At 60.2% G+C, this 19630-nt stretch overlaps 1 protein-coding gene across 46 annotated transcripts in view; it reads left to right on the forward strand.

Moving 5' to 3' along the window:
* OBSCN (obscurin, cytoskeletal calmodulin and titin-interacting RhoGEF) overlaps window positions 1–19630 on the forward strand; it is a 232988-nt gene that overhangs the window by 195670 nt on the left and 17688 nt on the right. For 45 of the 46 annotated variants that reach the window (XM_018051517.1, XM_018051518.1, XM_018051542.1 and 42 more), the window contains 17 exons: window positions 279–351; window positions 624–691; window positions 1686–1802; window positions 1954–2093; window positions 2527–2727; window positions 2836–2918; window positions 3138–3311; window positions 4032–4188; window positions 4554–4670; window positions 4754–4918; window positions 5150–5308; window positions 5424–5601; window positions 6123–6236; window positions 12032–12199; window positions 12572–12674; window positions 13018–13147; window positions 13811–13919. In XM_018051517.1, coding sequence (XP_017907006.1) covers window positions 279–351; window positions 624–691; window positions 1686–1802; window positions 1954–2093; window positions 2527–2727; window positions 2836–2918; window positions 3138–3311; window positions 4032–4188; window positions 4554–4670; window positions 4754–4918; window positions 5150–5308; window positions 5424–5601; window positions 6123–6236; window positions 12032–12199; window positions 12572–12674; window positions 13018–13147; window positions 13811–13919 — 2256 coding nt within the window. Of the gene's footprint in view, window positions 1–278; window positions 352–623; window positions 692–1685; window positions 1803–1953; window positions 2094–2526; window positions 2728–2835; window positions 2919–3137; window positions 3312–4031; window positions 4189–4553; window positions 4671–4753; window positions 4919–5149; window positions 5309–5423; window positions 5602–6122; window positions 6237–12031; window positions 12200–12571; window positions 12675–13017; window positions 13148–13810; window positions 13920–16890; window positions 16934–19630 lie in introns of all 46 variants that reach the window. The other variant, XM_018051565.1, reaches the window with a different exon arrangement.

Below are 19630 nucleotides of genomic sequence, written 5' to 3' on the forward strand. Positions count from 1 at the left end.
CCTCCTAGAAGCCCCCACCACCCTGAGTGGTTTCTTCCCGGGCCCTCTCAGCAACTCGGAGGGCTGGTGAATCAAGTGCACACTCCTTCCATTTCCTGCCACTGGTGGGGTGACTATGGACAAGTTGGGGCAGTGGGCACAGGCTTCCTCGGGGCTCCAGGGGACCGGGCCAGGGCCCCTGGTGGGTGGTCCAGGCGTCACTGGCAGGGGTGCTGGCCAGAATCCACGCTCAGGGGTGTGTGGCGTTATTCCAGTGGCTCGCCCTGTTCTCCCGACAGTGCCTAAGGAGGCGGGGGCCACGGAGGAGCAGCCCGAGGTGAAGGAGGCCCTCATCTCCACCTTCCTGCAGGGGTGAGTGAGGGGCTGCTCAGGAGCCAGGGGCCAGCAGAGAGGGCTCGAGAATGTGGGCCCCGGGGTGCAGGTCCTGGGAGTGGGGGGTGGTGCTGCCACCGGGGAGGAGCCCCATCCTGCAGCCCCGCCCAGCTCTGCTCTGCTTGGGTCGTGGGGCTAGGCTCCCCACTGGAGAGGAGTCCTTCCCCAGGACCCTGACCGTGGCGTCTAGCCCCACAGCCCCCAGACCCTCCTTTCTGTCGGGCTCCTCAGGGTATCTCCTCCCCCTCTAGGACCCAAGCTGTTGCTGCACAGATGTCAGAACCTGCAGCTTTCACGGACCTTGCTGGGCAGAAGAAAGGTACGGGCAGGGAGGGCACAGGTCTGTGCAGGGAGGAGCAGGGGCATGTAGGAGGCTGCTTGGCGGGCTGCCCCCGGCCTGTGGGGCTCCTCCGGACTGTGTGGCCCCAGGAACACTGCTGGCCCAGCTGAGGCCGGGGCTCCCTGGCCTCTTGTGGACCCATTTCTGACCTGCACAGGGCCCCAGCACCTTGGCGTGTTTTAAACTTGTAATTTATGGAAAATACTGAGTCTTCACAGAAGTCAGGAGGAAGGAGCCGTGCATCCCGCGCGCCCCCTGCCTGTGGGATCACTCTTCACTGACCTGCTTCGTTAATCTACCCGCTCCTCCCTTTCCTGTGCTGCCCACCATTGGTCATCCTCATTGCCTCTTAACCCCAACACCTCTGCTGCCCCATCACCCCGCAAAGGATCCCACGTCCATCAAGGTCAACCTGAAGCTGCCAGGGTTCTGGCCCCCCAGCCCTTGAGCCCACTGCCTTTGGTGTCCAGAACCTGTCCTCATATTATACTGCCTGGCGGGGCTCCCTCTGATCTCTGTCCCTCCCGAGCCCCTTCCTAGACCAAAGGCCAAGTGGACAACAGGAGTGAAAGTGGCATGGACCCCCTGGGGAACCCCACAGCTCCAAGCTCCAAGCCTAGCCTGACCACTTGCTCAGCTTTGCGCTCAGCTCCCCTGCACCCACCACCCTCCACCTTTGCAGGCTGCCTCCTGCCCTCTGACTGCCTGCTCTCCCTCCAGCCACCTACTGCTTCCACTGCCCAGACCCTGCTTCCCCAAGTTCATGGTTCCCTAAATCACACCTTGGCTCAGATGCTTTTGAGCCAAAGAGACCTCTAGTCGTGGTCAATATTTCCTGCTTCTGGCAGTGCTGGCCCAGCTCTGTGTGTCCATTGGCACCTCTGACCCCAAGCCCAGGATGGGCCTAGGGGCAGGTGTTCAGGCACGTCTGTGGAGCACACAGCTGGCTGAGCCAGGCTCTGGCCCCCAACAGAGCTCCTGGCAGCAGAGGCCCGTAGCCACCTGTCCTTGGCCGAGGTGGGCACGGAGGAGTTCCTGAAGAAGCTCACTTCGCAGATCACAGAGATGGTGTCGGCCAAGATCACACAGGGTAAGGCTGGCTGATTATGGAGTGAGCTCCAGGGGAGGCCGAGACCGCACCCGCATGCCTGGGCCCTCCCCACTTGCATGCCCCGGAGACCCGGGGGAGACAGCCGGTGGGGCAGGCCTTTTGAGGGCCTCTTGTGTCCTATGTCCCTCAGCGAAGCTGCAGGTGCCTGGAGTTGACAGTGACGAGGAGTCAAAGACGCCATCCGCATCCCCCCGGCATGGCCGTTCACGCCCGTCTTCCAGTGTCCAGGAGTCGTCCTCAGAGTCTGAGGATGGGGACTCCCGGGGAGAGGTGCATGGGCAGGCAAGGGGTGGGGGGAGGGGAGGTGAGAGCCTGGGGGCAGGGTACAGGTCAAGCTGGTACAGTGGGGGAAAGGAGGTGTGGGGAACACCCCTGTGTGGCCAGCATCACCACCCTGACTCAGGACACGCCCAGCACCCCACAGACTCCTCCTGATCCCTTTGGAGTGGACTGCCTGCACCCCTGAAAAGAGCTCCCTACCTGGAGCTGGGTCAGGCCTGTTCCAGAGCTTCAGAGAATCTTAGGATGGCTGTGTCTTCTCCACTGAATCCTCAGGGCCTTGCAGTCTGAGGCCTTGGGAGGCCCATCGGCCCTCTCCCAACCCCGCTCCCCTCTGGTGTCTGCACGGGTTCCCTGGGGCCTTGGGAGACCTGGCTGGCCCCAGCGCAGGCCTGACACAGCAGCTCCTCCCTCTCACCCGCAGATCTTTGACATCTATGTAGTCACGGCTGACTACCTGCCCCTGGGGGCTGAGCAGGATGCCATCTTGCTGCGGGAGGGCCAGTACGTGGAGGTCCTGGACTCTGCCCATCCCCTGCGCTGGCTCGTGCGCACCAAACCCACCAAAAACAGCCCCTCTCGGCAGGGCTGGGTGTCCCCGGCTTACCTGGACAAGCGGCTCAAGGTAACTAGGTGGCCGGAGGGGTGGTCCTGGGGTCGCAGGTGGGAGCCTGACCCTCGAAGGGCAGGCCAGTGCCCAGGCTGCCTGTGACTCCGCCCTGTTTTGTACCAGCTGTCTCCTGAGTGGGGGCCAGCAGAGGCCCCTGAGTTCCCTGGGGAGGCTTTGTCAGAGGACGAGTACAAGACGAGGCTGAGGTGAGGGGCCCCCAGACAGGTGGGAAGGTGGGTCTCTGTGGGGGAGCTCTGAGATGCTGATTTTCTATGGTGGGGCTGCCGGGTGGGTGTGGGGGTGCCCTCCCTCCGTTGTCTGGCCTGGCCCATCCTGAAAGTGGTCAGCACAGTGCACGCGACTTGGAAGTGCCCCGTGGAGTAGCTGACTCCTGGGTCTCCCCTACACGGCTGTCGCCCTGCCAGTGCCATCATCCGGGACCTGCTGAGCTCAGAGCAGTCCTTTGTGGGCGAGCTGCAGTTCCTGCAGAGCCACCACATGCAGTACCTGGACCGCTGCCCCCACGCGCCCGCAGCCGTGACCAGCCAGAAGGCAGTCATCTTCCGAAACGTGCAGGACATCGGCCACTTCCACAGCAGGTGGGCCTGCAGGGTGGGCCTCGAGGCGTCTCCTTTGGTCTGTGTGTGTACATGCATGTACATGTGTGCGTGCTTAGACACAGATGCATGCGTGCACACACCAGTCACGTGTGCACAGGACACACTCACGTGGATGCTAACACTTGCACACGTGTGTACTGGCAGGCCTGGGCCTCAGGGGAGTGGGCAGGGGTTGAAAGGAGACAGAACAGTGTATGACTGGATTGACCCATCAGTGCACCACAGCCCTGTACAAGGACACACGTGTCCTGAGGAACACAGGCACGTGTGCCTGGCTTACCCCCGGCAGTGCCTGCAGCACACCTACCCACTGCAACCCAAGGACGCAGGCATGCCCCAGAAGTGTGCACACATAAGTACATGTGCATGCCTGCACGCACACACCCTTTCATGTGTGGGCATACATGTGCATGGTACACACACATGTACGTGTACATGTGTACATGTACATGTGTACACGTACACCCACAGACATGTCGTTCCTTACGTATTTACACGCCCACAGACACGTGTACATGCAGCACATGTGCAAACGCGTGTGGCCATCACAGCCCAGAGCACTGACTTTCAGCCATAGGAGCTCGGGCCTCGGTAGCAGCCTGTTCCTTCCCAAACCCTCAGGTTTGGGGCTGGATTGTGGTTCGTGGGTGGGGGTCCTGATGTCAGCCCTCACCTGACCACAGTTCCCCTCTGTGGCAGCTTCTTACAGGAGTTGCGTAGCTGTGACACAGATGACGACGTGGCCATGTGCTTCATCAAGAACCAGGCAGCCTTTGAGAAGTATCTGGAGTTCCTGGTGGGCCGAGTGCAAGCCGAGTCGGTGATGGTCAGCACAGCCGTGCAGGAGTTCTACAAGGTGACCCTTTGCCCGCCAGCCCGGCCTCCACTCCCCAGGCTTGATTCTGGCTCCTGGCTTGTAGGCCATCTTCCCTGACCCTGCTCGGGCTCCGCTTCACCTTCCCGGGACCCCTGACCCCCAGGTTAGAAAAGCAGGCAGGGTCCCCCCGCCAACCCTGCTCTCCCACCAGCCCTGCTCGTGTGTTAGGCAGTGACGCTGGCCACCCCCTGGGGCAGCAGTGGGACCCACCTGGGGAGGTGGGTCTGTGGGTGCGCATTGAAGCTCCCCTGGGCCCCTGGTCCACCAGCTTTCAGACTCTGGGGACACAGGCCCCCTGGAGGCTGCACTCTCCTTCCCTGAGCCCAGCCCTGTGGTTCCCACAGAAATACACTGAGGAGGTGCTGTCAGCCGCAGACCCCTCGCAGCCACCGCCCCCACCACTGCAGCACTTCCTGGAGCAGCCGGTAGAGCGGGTCCAGCAATACCAGGCCCTGCTGAAGGTAGGCAATACGGTCCAGGGGCTGTGGGGCTGCTCCCGTGCCCAGCCACCCCAGGCCTTGCCTTGACCTGCTGTCTTCCGCAGGAGCTGATCCGAAACAAGGCACGGAACGGCCAGAACTGCGCGCTGCTCGAGCAAGCCTACGCGGTGGTGTCGGCCCTGCCGCAGCGAGCGGAGAACCAGCTGCACGTGTCGCTCATGGAGAACTACCCTGGCACTCTGGAGGCCCTTGGCGAGCCCATCCGCCAGGTCTGGGGCTGAGGGTGCAGGGAGGGCCCTGGGTGAGCCCGTCCGCCAGGTGGGGCTGAGGGTGCAGGGAGGGCCCTGGGTGAGCCCGTCCGCCAGGTGGGGCTGAGGGTGCGGGGAGGGCCCTGGGTGAGCCCGTCCGCCAGGTGGGGCTGAGGGTGCATGGAGGGCCCTGGGTGGTGGAGGGTGGACGCCCGGCTGGGCCTGGCTGACCGCTGCCGACCACGTGCCCAGGGCCACTTCATCGTGTGGGAGGGGGCGCCGGGCGCGCGGATGCCGTGGAAAGGCCACCACCGGCACGTCTTCCTGTTCCGGAACCACCTGGTGGTCTGCAAGCCCCGGCGGGACTCCCGCACCGACACCTTCAGCTACGTCTTCCGGAACATGATGAAGGTTTGCAGGGTGCCGGCGGAGCCTGGGTGGGCAGGGAGGCAGTCCCACTACCCCGGCCTCGGTGACCACGGCTTGGTCTGCGTCCCGGCAGTGAGCCTGTGCCCTCCTCCCACAGCTGAGCAGCATCGACCTGAACGACCAGGTGGAGGGCGACGACCGGGCCTTTGAGATCTGGCACGAGCGGGAGGACTCCGTGCGCAAGTACCTGCTGCAGGCACGGACGGTCATCACCAAGAACTCCTGGGTGAAGGAGATCTGTGGCATCCAGCAGCGCCTGGCCTTGCCCATCTGGCGTGAGTGCCTGGGCTCCTGGGGCGAGGCTAGGAGGGAGGCTGAACCTTTGCCTGGGTGCCTGGCTTCAGAGCACACGAGTTGGCAGGTCCTGCGTTCTGGGCCCTTGTCCCCACCTGGGCAAGCACAAGGGAAGATGCTCAATTCTAGGGCAAGTGGCGCGCTCTACCCTTGGTTAGCCAGGTGGGGGCCTCGGGGTCCGCGCTTGGCTGCCCAGCATAAGGCAGGCAGGCTGTGTTAGGGATGTGAAGGGCCCGGCAGTCTTGGTCTCGCTTCCTCACTTAGAATGGGAGAGAGGATCCCGTTTCAACATACCCTTCTTTCCCACAGTCCCTACCGTGCTCCCCGACATATCCTGGGCCTGTGTCCCTTCCCCTGAGTCCCCTCCAGCTCCCAGTGTGGTACTGCGGATAAAGGCTCCTAAGGGGTGGTGTCTGTTGCAACCATTTGTTGGTCATGGGGCTCTGGTCCTGCCAGGTGGGCACCTGAGGGAGTGATCAAGGCCCTGTGTTTGTATCCTCAGGCCCCCCCGATTTTGAAGAAGAGCTGGCTGACTGCACAGCTGAGCTGGGCGAGACAGTCAAGCTGGCCTGCCGTGTGACGGGCACACCCAAGCCCATTGTCAGCTGGTACAAAGGTAAGCCTTTGGGGGCTAATCCTGCAACAGGCAAGAGCCACCCAGAGGGCATCAGGCTGGGCAGGGGGTCAGGGGTCTAGGGTGGCGTCTGATGGAGGGGCTGGGCACAAGAGACAGGCCTGCTGTTCTGGTTGCCTGCTCCTGAATCAAAGCTAAGCTGGCGGGTGTGCACAGCCGGGTGGGGTGGGACAGAGGCGGAGCTTGCTCCCGTGTGCGTCGTGCTTTTGACACAGTGACTCTGCCCACTCCTGAGTCTCGCTCATCCGTTCCCTCATTTGATCATGTTTGTGCTGAGTGCCCAGAACCATTCCAGGTGCATGGGAGATAGCAATGAACAGGCAGGTCACCCTTGTCCGTGGATAGAGCCTGGCCTTCTTGGGGAGGAGACACATGACAAGCACGTAGACAGATATGCAGTGTGAAGTCCGAAGTGGCGTGACCAGCCAGGGAAATACGGCAGGACGAAGGGCAGACCGGTTGGAGGAACTCGCAGTGGGCAGCGAGGCTGCAGGGGAACAGCAGGCAGAGGGGAGCCGCGGCGGGCGTGGTGGGGAATGAGGCTGGAGAACGCTGGGCCTCGAGGGCTGCCATGTGGCTCTCACGCTCGACTCCCCTGTGTGATGGGAGCCGCAAACTCTGGGGGTCCCCAGGAACACCTTCACCTCTGACATCAACTTCAGGACCCCAAGGCCATTCTCACTGGGCACCAACGGCACGCTTGGGCGTCCCCACCCACCTTCAGGTTCAGCGACAGACTGAATCTCAGGGACGCAGCGGAACTCAGCACAACCATCCCAGTCAGGGTTCTGGTGTACTGCAGCCAAAGGGAAGCGGTACATGGGGTGGGACCCCTCCACCTACTGAGGGTCCAGGCGTGGTCCAGATGTCCCCACAGTAGAGTCGTGTGGACATGCCTGCTTCTGTCACCTCTGATATGTCCCAGCACAGGTCGTGTGGCCACCCGGGGACACTCCCTTGTTGAGCCTCGTTGCTCAGGTCTCTGCCGGGGCACTCACACAGACCACCCATCTCACGAGTGGCCTCGATCTGCAGCTCCTCTGAGGCCCAGCTGATACCGTGTGGCCTAAAGCCCCCCACCCCAAGTCACAGTGTAGCCTAGACCATCTGGTGAGTCTCAAAGTCTCAGGTAAACCATGATACTCTCACTAGGTCTCATCTGGGCTGAAAGGTAAGTCCTGAGCTCTAGTTTGGTCCCAGTAGCCAAGTCCACTCCTGGTTATAGGGGACGGTCCCAGGGAAGTCCGCCCTCCCGTCCTGCTTGTCCACAACCAGTCAGGCGTGTATGTCCACCACGGATGGCAGAGAATGGGGCTGGAGCAGCTATGCAGGCCACTTCGCTGGGACATGCAAGAAGGCCATCCCGGCCCAGGGTTAGAGCTTCAGAGCAGAGTCGGTGGGTGAAGTGACTGGTTCCCCCAGCACCCTGGGGTCTTCCTTCCAGATTCTGTGGGGTCCTGAAATCTGCAGAATTCCCCGCCGCCTCGCAGAACCCATGAAGTGCAACCCCACTTCCCCGCCATCCCTTCTCATACCAGACCTCTCACCTGTGAGGGTGGGTTCAGAGAGACAAACCCAGTCAGTAAAAGTAATTGAGAAGAACGTGCTGGTCAGCCCCACCCCTTCAGCTAGGCTGCCCTCAGAAGCATGTGCTGGTGGGGCTGTGTCTGAGGGAAAGGTGAGTTGCACCATGCCCAGGAACAGTCAGGGTGAGATCCTGGGTTCCCAACTGTCTCCAGACCATCCACTGTCTTTTTCATCTGGACCTTTACCCGGTGAGCAGCTTACAGGCTTAGACTCCTCTGAGGACAGCTGTGTGTGGGGAGTGGAGGAAGCAAGGGCCAGCTGGTGGTCAGTTCACGCTGGGCAGCCCCCGTGACAGACAGGTCCTCGTGGGCCAGGTGGCACACACAGCCCCGTGGTGTGGCCAGAGCCAGCGGTTCACTGACCCTCACAGTTGGAGACACCTGAGAGATGTCTCCTGAGGGACACCCATCTGCCAGGTGAGAGCGTCACCCTTGGCAGTCCCGTGTGGCATGCACTGGAACTTGGCCCCACGTGCAGGGCAGCAGCTGCACACAGCAACTCTGCTGGTCTGGAGCCCGGTCACGCTCGAATCTTGTCTGCATGGCTCATGGACCTGAGGAGGAGTGTCTTCTGCCCACCCATCTGCAGTTATGTGTCAAACTGAATAGCCAGGGTGTTCACAACATCTCACATAACCTTTGCCAGGAAAAATAGCTTCTGGCAGAAGTCAGACTCACCCACCAGCCAAACGTCATTCATCGGGTGGAAGTTCAAGTGTCGGGGGCAGAAGGCCACCTTCTAACTGACCCCTGGGGCAGGGAGCCCCAGTGATGCTCTGGTCTCGGTCCCTGCATGCCAGCAGGAAGGGAAAGCAGTTGGCTGCACTGCCCAGGACTCTTGTTCTCCTGCACAGAAGACCCCGCTGCGGCGGCCCTGTCCTTGCCAGCTAGAGCCACAGGCGCAGTGACTGGACTGGGATGGCGGCGGTCTCCTGCCCGCTCCCGCTCTGAGGCTGCACACGGCTGCTGATTTTGGACTCGGCCTCTCCTCACATCTCCCAGGAGGCCTGCAACTTCCTTTCTCCTGCTGGGGTTCTGCTGGCAGGCTTGGCAAGTGACACGTTGCTGGGCTGGAGCTGGTCACATGCTCCGTAGCCTCTCGACATGCAGGGCCTCACCACCCTCGTGTGGAGCAGGGTGTTCCAAGCAGCAGACACCAGGGTCCAGAGGTAGAAGCCACGGTCACAGGACCCTGACTTGGCCCCGGGGTGACAGTTTTCTTCTTGCTCTGTGGGAACCTTGCTCAAATCCCATCAGTGGAATCCAGATACCTGTATCCAGCAGAGCCATCAAATCTAAGCTCTCCCCCTGGCTGCATGCCTGGCATATTGGAGGGGCATGTTGGGTCCCTCTGAGCCCAGGGAGACCAAGGCCCACTTCTGATGATTTTTCTCTTAAAGCAGTGGTAAGAGTGGAGGAGGAGGAAGGGCTCAGGGATGGAAGGAGACACACTTGCGGAGCTCAGTGATGCCTAGAGTTTTGAGCTCACTCAGATGAGGCGGCAAGATTGTCACTACAGACCCTATCTGCTTTAGCTTCAGGGACCCCTTGACTTAACAGCCACATCACGTTGTTCTCGGGCTCTGTGTCCCTTGCCTGGCATGATGGTGACATTTGGGGTGGGGTCCACTTAGCAGAGGTTTCCAGTGGCCCAGAGCCATGGTGACATCTCCCATCCCCTTTCTGGTTCTTCCCATGAGGGCTGAGTGAGGTGTCCAAGGAGGCAGGGCTACCTGTCAGGAGGCACTCATCTCTCTGGATCACCTTCTCCAGCGTGTCACCAGCATTCTAGACACCTTCCAGGTGCCATGAGTCCATGTGCCAGCTGTTGACAGTTCCCCATTGAGGTCTGTCTATGTCAGGGAGTTGTCCCAAGCCAGGGTTCACAGCAAACACCAGGGTCCTTTCCTGTCATCGCTAAAAGAATCCTTCATGTATTTGGTGCCTGTGCCTCTCATCCCTGAGTTCTAGCCCTGCTCCTGCCTGCCTTCTGCCCCCAGGATTGGTGATGGCTTTTGCTTTGCACCCAGTGTGGGTGGGTATATCTGTGACTGGACTCAGAAATGCCTCCTAGGATTCAGCATGGGCTCTGATGTTTGTTGGGAAGTGGGGTTGACCTGAGGTGACCAGCAGCGTCCCCGCTGTAGGGAGAGAGAGTGTGTCAACCAAGGCACCATCCAGGAGACTTTGAACCCACTTCTCCGTGCTCGGCTTGGAGCCGCCTGCTCAGTTTCCCTCCACTCACAGGAAATAGCTGTTTCTTGCACGGCTGACCGTGTTGTTTGGGCAGTATGTCCACCACTGATTCCCATGGACATCCCTTCCCTCAGGTCTATTAACTGGTGCACGGGCCGCCACCTTTCTCTTTTGGAATGGTGTGTCTCTTACAGTGTCCCTTCCTTGTTGCCAAAACTGCAAATCAGAAGCTGTGAAGGACCTGAGATATCTCTTGGCTTGCAACCCAGCAAGCCAGTCGGCCAGCCAGATCACAAATACAAGACCCCAACCACGGCAAAAGCAGCAGCATTTTGCATGGGCTCCCCATGCCCTGATCTCCACAGCCAGGCACCAGATGCCAGCTTCGTGCAGTGAATTGTTCCACAGGAGAGGAACCTCGAGTTTTAGGAGATACTGAACTTTTATGGGGCTGCTGGCACATCTTCCCCTCCTTCCCTCCAAAGAGAAAAGTGACTTACGGCCCTAGAGGGCAGTCACATGTCTCACAGGGAAGGAAGCTGAGGGCTTTGTCTCTGCTGATGCGGATGGCTCCTGGGGGAGGTTTCCAAGGAGGCAGGACCACCTGTCAGGAAGCACCGACATCTCTCTGGATCACGTTCTGCAGCGTGTCATCAGCACTCTAGACACCATCCAGGTGCCACGAGCCTACGTGCCAGCTGTTGACAGTCCCCCTGGAGGGTTGTCCGTGTCAGGGAGCACGTGACAGGGAACACCTGGCTGTAGGTGTCTGCCCAAAGGGTCTGACTGTGCAGGAATGCCAGAAGTCCAAGAAGTGTTTTCTGACAGCAAGATGAAGGCTGAGGATTGACCACAGTTTGACAGTAGGTCTCCCTGATAGCTCGGTTGGTAAAGAAAGAATCGGCCTGCAATGCAGGAGACCCTGGTTCAATTCCTGGGTCAGGCACATCTGCTGGAGAAGGGATAGGCTACCCACTCCAATATTCTTTGGCTTCCCTTGTGGCTCGACTGGTAAAGAAATCGCCTGCAATTTGGGAAACCTGGGTTCAATCCCTACGTTGGGAAGATCACCTGGAGAAGGGAAAGGCTACCTATTGCAATATTCTGGCCTGGAAAATTCCATGGACTGTATAGTCCATGGAGTTGCAGAGTCGTACACGACTGAGTGACTTTCACTTTGACTGACAGGGTCACTGATGTCCTTGCCAAGGGCTATGTTGTGTGAGCTGAAAGCCGAGAGGTGTGGTTTGGGCAAAGATGGAAAGGGAAGCTCCTGGAGACAGAGAATGAGAAGAGCTCTTTCTTGGAATTACCATACAGGGATGCCGGGAAATAGGGTGGCAGCTGGAAGCTTTTTGCGGGGCGGGGGGGGGGGGGTATGTTTTTGAACTGTTAAGTTTCTCTGTGGATCAGATGTCAAGATGTTTTAACTTGAACAACCTTGTTCAGAACGTAGAGAGCTATTGGAAAGTGTTCATCTATGAAATTTTACGTATTTATGGGGGAAAGATTTCTTCATAGTGAAGGATGCGTGTCTCCCCACCCCTCTCGCAGGAAGGAAATGTGATGCAGCTGGAGGTGTTAGTCAGGTGGGCATTTGGATGAGGACGGTTAAAGAGACGGTGCTGTCCAAGTATCTGCTGGGGGGGTCAGTACCTTTAGGGAGCTGCAGAACCACTGGCAAGGTCGTTGAGGGTCTTCTTATCAGAGGAGACGTCCCCCAGCCTGGCCCCCGCCTCCAGCTGAGAGCTGGCCTTTTAGAGGCCATGCTGTGCACAGTGAGGTCTGGGGAAGTAGATGGTGTGGCTCAGTACCACCGCTCCACCCAGGGCTCCAGGTCAGCTTGGCCAGTTAGACCCTTGGCAGGGAGCCCATTGGCTCTTGGCTATAGGGGTAGCTTCCTCCGTCAGACCCCGTGACTGTGACCCCCCAGACAGGTCTGACCTTTTATCCCTGATGGTGTTCTCTCTGTGATGGCCCTCCCCTCCTTTCCAGATGGGAAGCCAGTGGAGGTGGACCCTCACCACATCCTCATTGAAGACCCCGATGGCTCGTGTGCGCTTATCCTGGACAACTTGACTGGCGCTGACTCTGGCCAGTACATGTGCTTCGCAGCCAGCGCTGCCGGCAATGCCAGCACCCTGGGCAAAATATTGGTGCAAGGTGAGCCCTGAGGGGAAGGCCAGGGTGTAAGTGCCCAGGCCCCAGCCTATGGGCATTATAAAGGTATCCGCCCTGGTGAGGGGCACATGGATGGCATAGCTGCAGGGATGGTTGTGAATATCTGACAAGTCTGGGGGTGGGGTCCTGGTCCCTCATGGTGTCTCTCTGTGTCTCTGTCTCCATCTCTGTCTCCATCTCCTTGTCTGTTTCTTTCTCTGTATCCATCTCTGTTTATCTGTTCCTGTCTCTCTCTTTCTGTCCCTCTGTCTCCATCTCTGTCTCTGTTTTTCTTTCTGTGTCTCTGTCTCTCTGTTTCTTTCCCTCCGTCTCTCAATCTCTCTCTTGTCTCCCCACATTCCCTGGGTCCCGCAGTCCCGCCTCGGTTTGTGCACAAGGTCCGGGCAGTGCCCTTTGTGGATGGAGAAGATGCCCAGATCACCTGCACCATCGAAGGGGCCCCATATCCTCAGATCAGGTGGGCCAGCTGGCTTGGGGGTGGGGCAGCTGAGGGCGCGCGGGCCTGCCCTGGGGCTGTCCTGCCTGCCTGAGAGGTGCGGGTGGGCAGCCTGTTAGCTGGGTCAGGGCCGCCTAGGCACAGAACCGCCGCCTGTCCCATGAGGAGTGGGCGTGAGAGGGCTGCGGCACATTCTGAACACGGCTCTAGCTGCCGTGACGAGGACATGGGGCCGGCTGTTCGTTGGGTGGGTGGTGTCCAGGAGGGTGGGCTCTGTGAGGGTACTTGGAACTATGGGATGGCTGAGGAGAGGGTCCTGAGCATGGGCGGGAGACCCACCTGACTGCCTTGGGGCTGGCTGCAGGTGGTACAAGGATGGGGTCCTGCTGACCCCTGGGGGCAGATACCAGACCCTGAGTGAGCCCCGCAGTGGCCTGCTGGTGCTGGAGATCCGGGCAGCTGGCACAGAGGATCTGGGCACCTATGAGTGTGAGGTGAGGTGGGTGGGGTCGGGGGAGGGGGTTGCGGGCCTTGCCTGGGGAATCCCGCCTGGTCACTACCACCCGTCACCGCAGTGAGAGCGGGGACCCCAGGTCGCTGTCGCCCACTGTCCGTGTGGGGAAGACGGGCACCGAGGAGCGGGCCCTGGGCGGAGCCCCCGTGGTCCTCGTGGTCTGGGGCACTGGTGGAGGTTGGGGGAGGGTATGAGCTAGCCTTGGCCCTTCCTGGCTGCCAGCCTCCTTTGTGCTGTTGCTGCTGGCAGCCTGCAGGGGACACTGGGGTGCCTGCTCCCAAAGGCAATTCTCAGAGAAAGAAACAGCTCTGGACCTGTGCTGGCCACACCCTGTGATTTAAATGTAAATCAGTTAAAGCCAACATTTAAGTAAAGATTCACGTCTAATTCACGTACTCAGAGCCCATGTGGCCATGATGCTAGACAGAGCAGGTGGAGAGTGTTCCCCCGTCCCAGGGAGCTGCTGGTCAAGGGACACAGTAGCTGGCCTGGTACCCTTACCCATGTGGCCAGGCTCTGCGGCTCCCGAAGTAGCTGCGGTGGGCCCTCCATGCCACCGCTGGCCTGTATGGCCTCACAGAGACTGCCCAGGGCCCCTGGGGAGCCACAGGCTGGAGGTGAGCCCCTGCTCTATGCCCTGCAGTTGGTGAACCGGCTGGGCTCCAAGCGGAGCCGTGCGGAGCTGCTCATGCAGAGCCCCGTGCTGCAGGCCCGGGATCAGCACCGCGCGGAGCGGCTCGCGGCCGTGGAAGGTGAGTGCTTCCGCGTGCAGCCCAGCCTGAGCTGCACAGGCCGGGGCAGGGCCGGGAGGGGTAGGACCCTCAGCCCTTCTCGGCAGAGCACACTTCCGGGAGGAGGGAACGCACATTCGGAGGAGGGGACTCGGGATGGGGGCAAGCGCTGGCGGCCCGTCCCTGACTGGAGCCGCATATGTGGGGGCCAGAGAAGGGTGGGCTGTGAGCCAGAGCCTGGGAAAGGCTGACGGGGTCGTCTGAGGGGTCGTGGGGAATAACAAGCGCAGACGCAGGCCAGACCTGGAGCTGCCTGCCAGGCCGTGTTCAGAGAGGTCTTCCAGGATGGGTGGCAGGGGCAGCCCCACAGAAGCGGGCTGCTGGGTCCCAGCTTGGCTCCTGGGAGAAGGAGCTGTGTCAGGGGCATGATCCTTCCGCAGCGCGAGGCTCTGGCTGAGAAAAGGACAGGGTGCGGTGGCTTGGCCTGGGCCAGGCTGGGAGGGGTCTGGGCTGCGGAACGGGCCTTGCTAGGGAGCAGCATGCTCCCAGGCAGGCGGTGAAGGGTCACGGGACGTCTCCCTCCGCAGCTCCAGGGTCCCAGCCAGGCTGGCTGGGATGGGGAGGAGGGCAAGTGGTGTCTGTTCAGTTCAGAGAGTGGCCTTACAGGGCTTGCGGGGTGGGTGACAGCCTCAGGGAGAGTTTCTCCTGGTCTGAGCTGACTTACCTGGAAGGGGCTGCCAGGACAGAGGCTGAGCCTCCCATTCTCGGGGGCGTGCAAGGAGAAGCTACACTAAAACACCTGGGGGAGCTCCAGCTCTCACAGTAGGGCTGGGTTGGGATCTGTGTCCTCCCAAGTCCTGAAAGTTGGCTCCTCTGATGCCTTGAGCCCCCAGACCCAGTCCCAGGGTCCAGCGTGCGGGGTCTGCTATCTGTCTGGACTCTCACTGAGTCAGCCATCCGGCCCCAGAAGCGCAGGCCTGGGGCCTTTCCCACTCTGTAGGGCCCGTCCAGAGAGCCTTCCTCCCTCGTGGGCAGGGGTCCTGTTCGTCAAGCCCCCAAGGGCACTGGTCAAGCCGGCTCCCACTGGAGGCCCCCACGGCGTCTGCCGGCACCTCTGCCGTGCCCCTGGTGGTCTTACATGGCGCACGGCAGGGCTCAGCACCCCGTCTCAGCGGTGACAAGCGCGTCCCACGGAGGTCTCAGTTCACCGTCACGACAGGCCTCTGTCTGGGCCCCGTGGACACAGGGTCTGGAGGGGGCGGCGCACCCACTCCAGGAATGGCCTTGGCGCCTCACAAAGCAAGGCCAGTCCTCACAGCCCCTGGGACTGGAGCCCGCCGCCTCCTGCCTCCTAATCCTGTCCTGCGGCTTCATCACTAACCCGGTGGCTCTGCAGCCAGGACGGGCCCTGGCTGGCCCTGTGGGGTGGGGCGCTGCCCCCTCGCTTGTGAAACTGCGCAGGGCCGAGAGCCCCGCTTGGCATGGCTGTACCCCTTCCGTAGTCGCCAATATGCACTGGATCCCAGAGCCCCTCTGGTGGCAGGCTAGATGGGGAACGAAGGTGCCAGGAGTGTAGCAGCCCACAGGGGCGCTGGTCACCACCCCCAGAAGCAACAGAATGAGTCCCCGTCAGGGAGGATCAGGGAAGAGGCCCTGGATCGCTCACTGTCGTGTGCGCAGGGGGTGGCCTACAGGCCACAGACAGCTGGCGTTCTCTGGGCCCAGCTCCGTCTAGATGCAGGGCATGGAGGCTGCATCCCATTCTCTCTCCCAGCAGGCTCCCCTCTCTCCAGGAGGCTGCTTGCACAAGCACGTGCAGGCACACACACAGTCACACACACGTGCGTGCACACACACACAGGCACAGTGAATGTGGCACCCAAGTGCCATACAGACACAGCTGGGACAGTTAATTCATGATCGTGGGAAACAAGGCTGAAATAGTCACGGTCATCTAAAGAAGTCCCTTTCCATGTGGCTCGAGATCCCACAGACCACAGATTAGGAGGCTGTGTGCCCTGGGCCACATCAACCCCTGAGCTTTCCCCCAGTCTGCTGAGAGGGACAGTTGAGATGTATGGGTGCTGGCAGCTGGTGGGCTGCCTGCCCGCCCGCTGACAAGGCTGTGAGGGGGCGTTCTGTGCCAAGCTTGACCCTGCCCAGAAGCTACAGAGGAAGAGGCCTCCAGATTGTGGGGGGTAGGTGCTGCGGGGTCCTGGATGAGTCCCGTGCTATCTCTGGATGTAGGTCCCTGTCAGCAACATGGGAGCCACAGGGCTTATCCTCTTGGCTCCAGGGAGGAGGACAGCTAGGACAATCAAGAAACAGTTGAGTGTGTGGGATGCTCCTGGCTCGCTCAGAGCTCAGGACCCTGCTCAGACATCCTCAGGTTGGCTCCCAGAGGGCCTTCTGTGGCCCGACGCCCAGCACTCATACGGGCTACCTCTAGGACTCCAGAGTCACTCTGCCCTGGAGAGAGGTCCTTTGGTCTTAGAATTTTTTGTGAACTAGGCACCAGCCCTCCACCTCCCAGTTTGGCTGCCAGACACAGGCCATTCCTTTCCCCTTTCTAGGCCTTGGTTTCTATAAAAAGAGGAACTTCAGGGCCTGACAAATACCCAGGGCTCCCTGGGTACATGGACTGAAGGAAGAGCTTGGGTTTCTGTGTGGGCAGCCCGAACAAGGCACTTACTCTCCAGGAAGCCCCTGCAAGACCCCTCAAGGGGCACAGGGCTTCTTGCCTCACGCGGGACCCATGGTCACCGCAATGCCTCATCCCCAGACCCTCGGAGGAGGCACCGTCACTGTCTCAAAGGTGAAGGGCCTGGGGCTCTAAGCCGAGACATTCCTCCCGGGGGGCACGCAGTCGAGCAGGGTTTGGAGCCAGTGTCCTAAGCTGAGCGAGTCACCACACTGCCGGGCCACTCGGATAGCGCAGCCCCCAGGGCTGGCTGGTCTGTAACCCTCGCTATTCCGACTGTTTTCTTTGTAGTCACTGAGCAGGAGACTAAGGTCCCCAAGAAAACCGTCATCATGTAAGTGCAGGCGTGTTGCTAACCCTCCCTCTGACTGCAGTGCCCCCTGCATGCCCACTAACCTCCCCGGATCTTGCCTGTGTAGCCTGGCCCCTGGCTTGCCTGACTGCTTGCTCCCACGGCCTTTGTTCACCACACAGACTGCCCGCACTTTGCAGACACTCCCAGGGCATTCTCCTCCCCCCGAGACCTTGCCTACCACATTTCAAAGCTGTCTCTCCCAGGGTCTAGGCACCCTCTCCATGGCTCTGTTGTTTCAGCAGGGCCAACTTACTCTTGCACATCCCAGGGCTCACCCAGGGCTTGGACTCTGAGTCATACTAGTCAGGGAAGAGCAAGGCCTGAGAGTTTCTTCTCCAGTGAGCTGGAGGCAGAATGCTGCCATCTAGTATCCTAGGATTAGAGCATTGTCCATGGGAGCTTTCCGTGATGGGAAGTGATTTATGCTTACCCCCCCCCCCCCGACTCCAGCAGCCACTGGCTGCATGTGGCTACTGAGCGTTTGCCTAGTGTGGCTGAAGAATTGGATTTTGAAGTTTATTTTAGTTAATTTGATTTTAATTAACATAGTGTAACCTTAGTGAACAGTAGCGCTCTAGGGTCCTTAGAGGTCTCCACACTCAGCCTTCACAGTGAGGAGGTAGGGAAGCAGGTTCAGGGAAGAGAGGAGCCTTGCTCGGGGAGGCTCCCAGTCGGAAGCTGGCTGAGAACTCGTTCCCTTGATGCCACAGCTGCTGTCCCCTTCCCCACGCTTCAGTGCCTTCAAGGCTGAGGAAACGCCATACATGTCATTGATAATTAAAGAATACAAGAGGCCCAGAGCGGTCCAGGGCTAGGTGAACGCACAGAAGGCAGGACTGGTTTTGACCTGGATGACCTGGAAGGACTTGCGGTAGGAGATGTGTGAAGTGGAAGGATGGAAGAGCTTGCAAAAGCTAGGAGGCAGTAAAAACTATGATTTCCTAAAGCCAAATGTCTGGGAGGCTCTAAGATGGGGAACCTCTTAATTCTCCCTAGGCAGAAGACCTCCTGTAGGGGCCTGCAGCTGGTGATGTTGCTGCAGAACCCATCTTCAGACATTGGATACATCCCAGGTTACTCCTTCCCTGACTTTCTCCCTTCTCCCCCAGAGCAGAGTGCGGCCTCACAGTAGATGAGGCTGCCTGGGGCAGAAAGAAGTCCCATCCCTGGAGGTATGCAGCCATGCCAGATCTTTCCACAGATCAGCTCTACATTTCATCTGTGAGGGGAGCATCGTTATTTACGTTTTATGAGTGAAAACATGAAGGAGCAGAGATGGGGCCAGGCAGCCCACTGGGGACTCGTGTGTGTGCGAGGCTGGACTAGGTAACTCACAAGGCGCCCTCACGTCCAGTCTGTTCCAGGCTTAGGGAGGCAGTAACCCTCCCCCTGCAAGGACAGGTACCCGCTCACCTGAGGAATGGAGAGAGGCAGCTGCCTGGCACCACATCCCTCAAGGGCACACCACACAGTGAGGAGCTCTGGGGAGCCAAGGGGTACCAGAAGGAGACCGGGCTTGGAGAGAGGCTCCTGCCACCTGGCAGCCTCAAGTGGTGTGCCGCTGGCCTCCATGTCCTCATGGGGGCAGCAGTGAGCCGAGCACGGGGGTGCATTTAGGAGGCGTGGACTCGCTGTCCTGCCTCAGCAAATCAGGCCACTTGAGGCCAGAAGATGGGTCCTTGCCCAGGTTCCCCTGACATGTGGGCAGGCTCTGACTCAGGAACAAGCCTTGCGCCACTGAGCCTTGTGTGAAGCAGGAAGGCAGGCCTGCGGGCCTTAACAGGCCGCGTCTCCATGCCTCGGCTTCCCCACCAGTTCAGGGGGCAGAGCGTTTCCCTTTCGCCAGGGGAGGGCCAGTGGAGGCAGGGTCTGGCCCACACAGCTCTGTGCCCGTGCCATGAGTATCGGCTTCCAGTTGGAGCTGTGGGTTAGCCAGAAGTAAAGCTGAACAAGGGAGACAGCGTCCTAGCCGTTGCAGGCAGCTGGTAGCAGCACCGAGTTGTCACCGCATGCATGCCGAATCCCTCTTCCTGAGCCCAGGAGGAAACGCAGGTCCTGGGGCCCAGGAGAGCTGTGTGACTGAATGTGTTCCTGCTCCCTGCGTGTTGCTCATTCCACCCCCAGTACCTGGCAGAGTTACGGTGCTGGTTGGCAGAGGAGGGCCTGCGCTGACGGGGTACTTCTGACTCTTGGCTCTGGGAAAGTCTCAAGCCCTTCTCCAGCCTTGTCTGCACCTGTCAAAGGGGATCCGACGCACCACCCAGAGTTGCTGCGAGGTCCCTGGCCAGAGTCCCAGGCACGCTCACGTGTGCATGGACTTGCGTTCTCTCCCCTCATCCCCCTGCAGCCCCACCTGACCTCGTGGGCTGAGCTCACACCGCCCACGACGGCAAGGCCATGCCCAGGGCCAGGAGTCTCTGCCAGGCTTCACATCCCAGACTCAGAGGCCCAAAGCACGGGCTGCACGTCCACACTCTGGCATCTCCCTGCTCCGCAGTCCCTGACTGATGATCTCTGAGGCACCTGCCCTCTGAGAAGCGCCGCAAACCCCCAGTGCCCTCCTGCCATGATACAGAGCACAGAGCAAGCGCGGGACTGATGAGGAAGGCGGTGTGGCTTGTCCCTCAGCTCTGTAAGGAGGGCTGGTGTCTCCAGAAAGGGACAGCCACACACAGG

Source organism: Capra hircus, chromosome 7 (assembly GCF_001704415.2).
Source record: "Capra hircus breed San Clemente chromosome 7, ASM170441v1, whole genome shotgun sequence".
In the NCBI taxonomy this organism is placed as follows: domain Eukaryota; kingdom Metazoa; phylum Chordata; class Mammalia; order Artiodactyla; family Bovidae; genus Capra; species Capra hircus.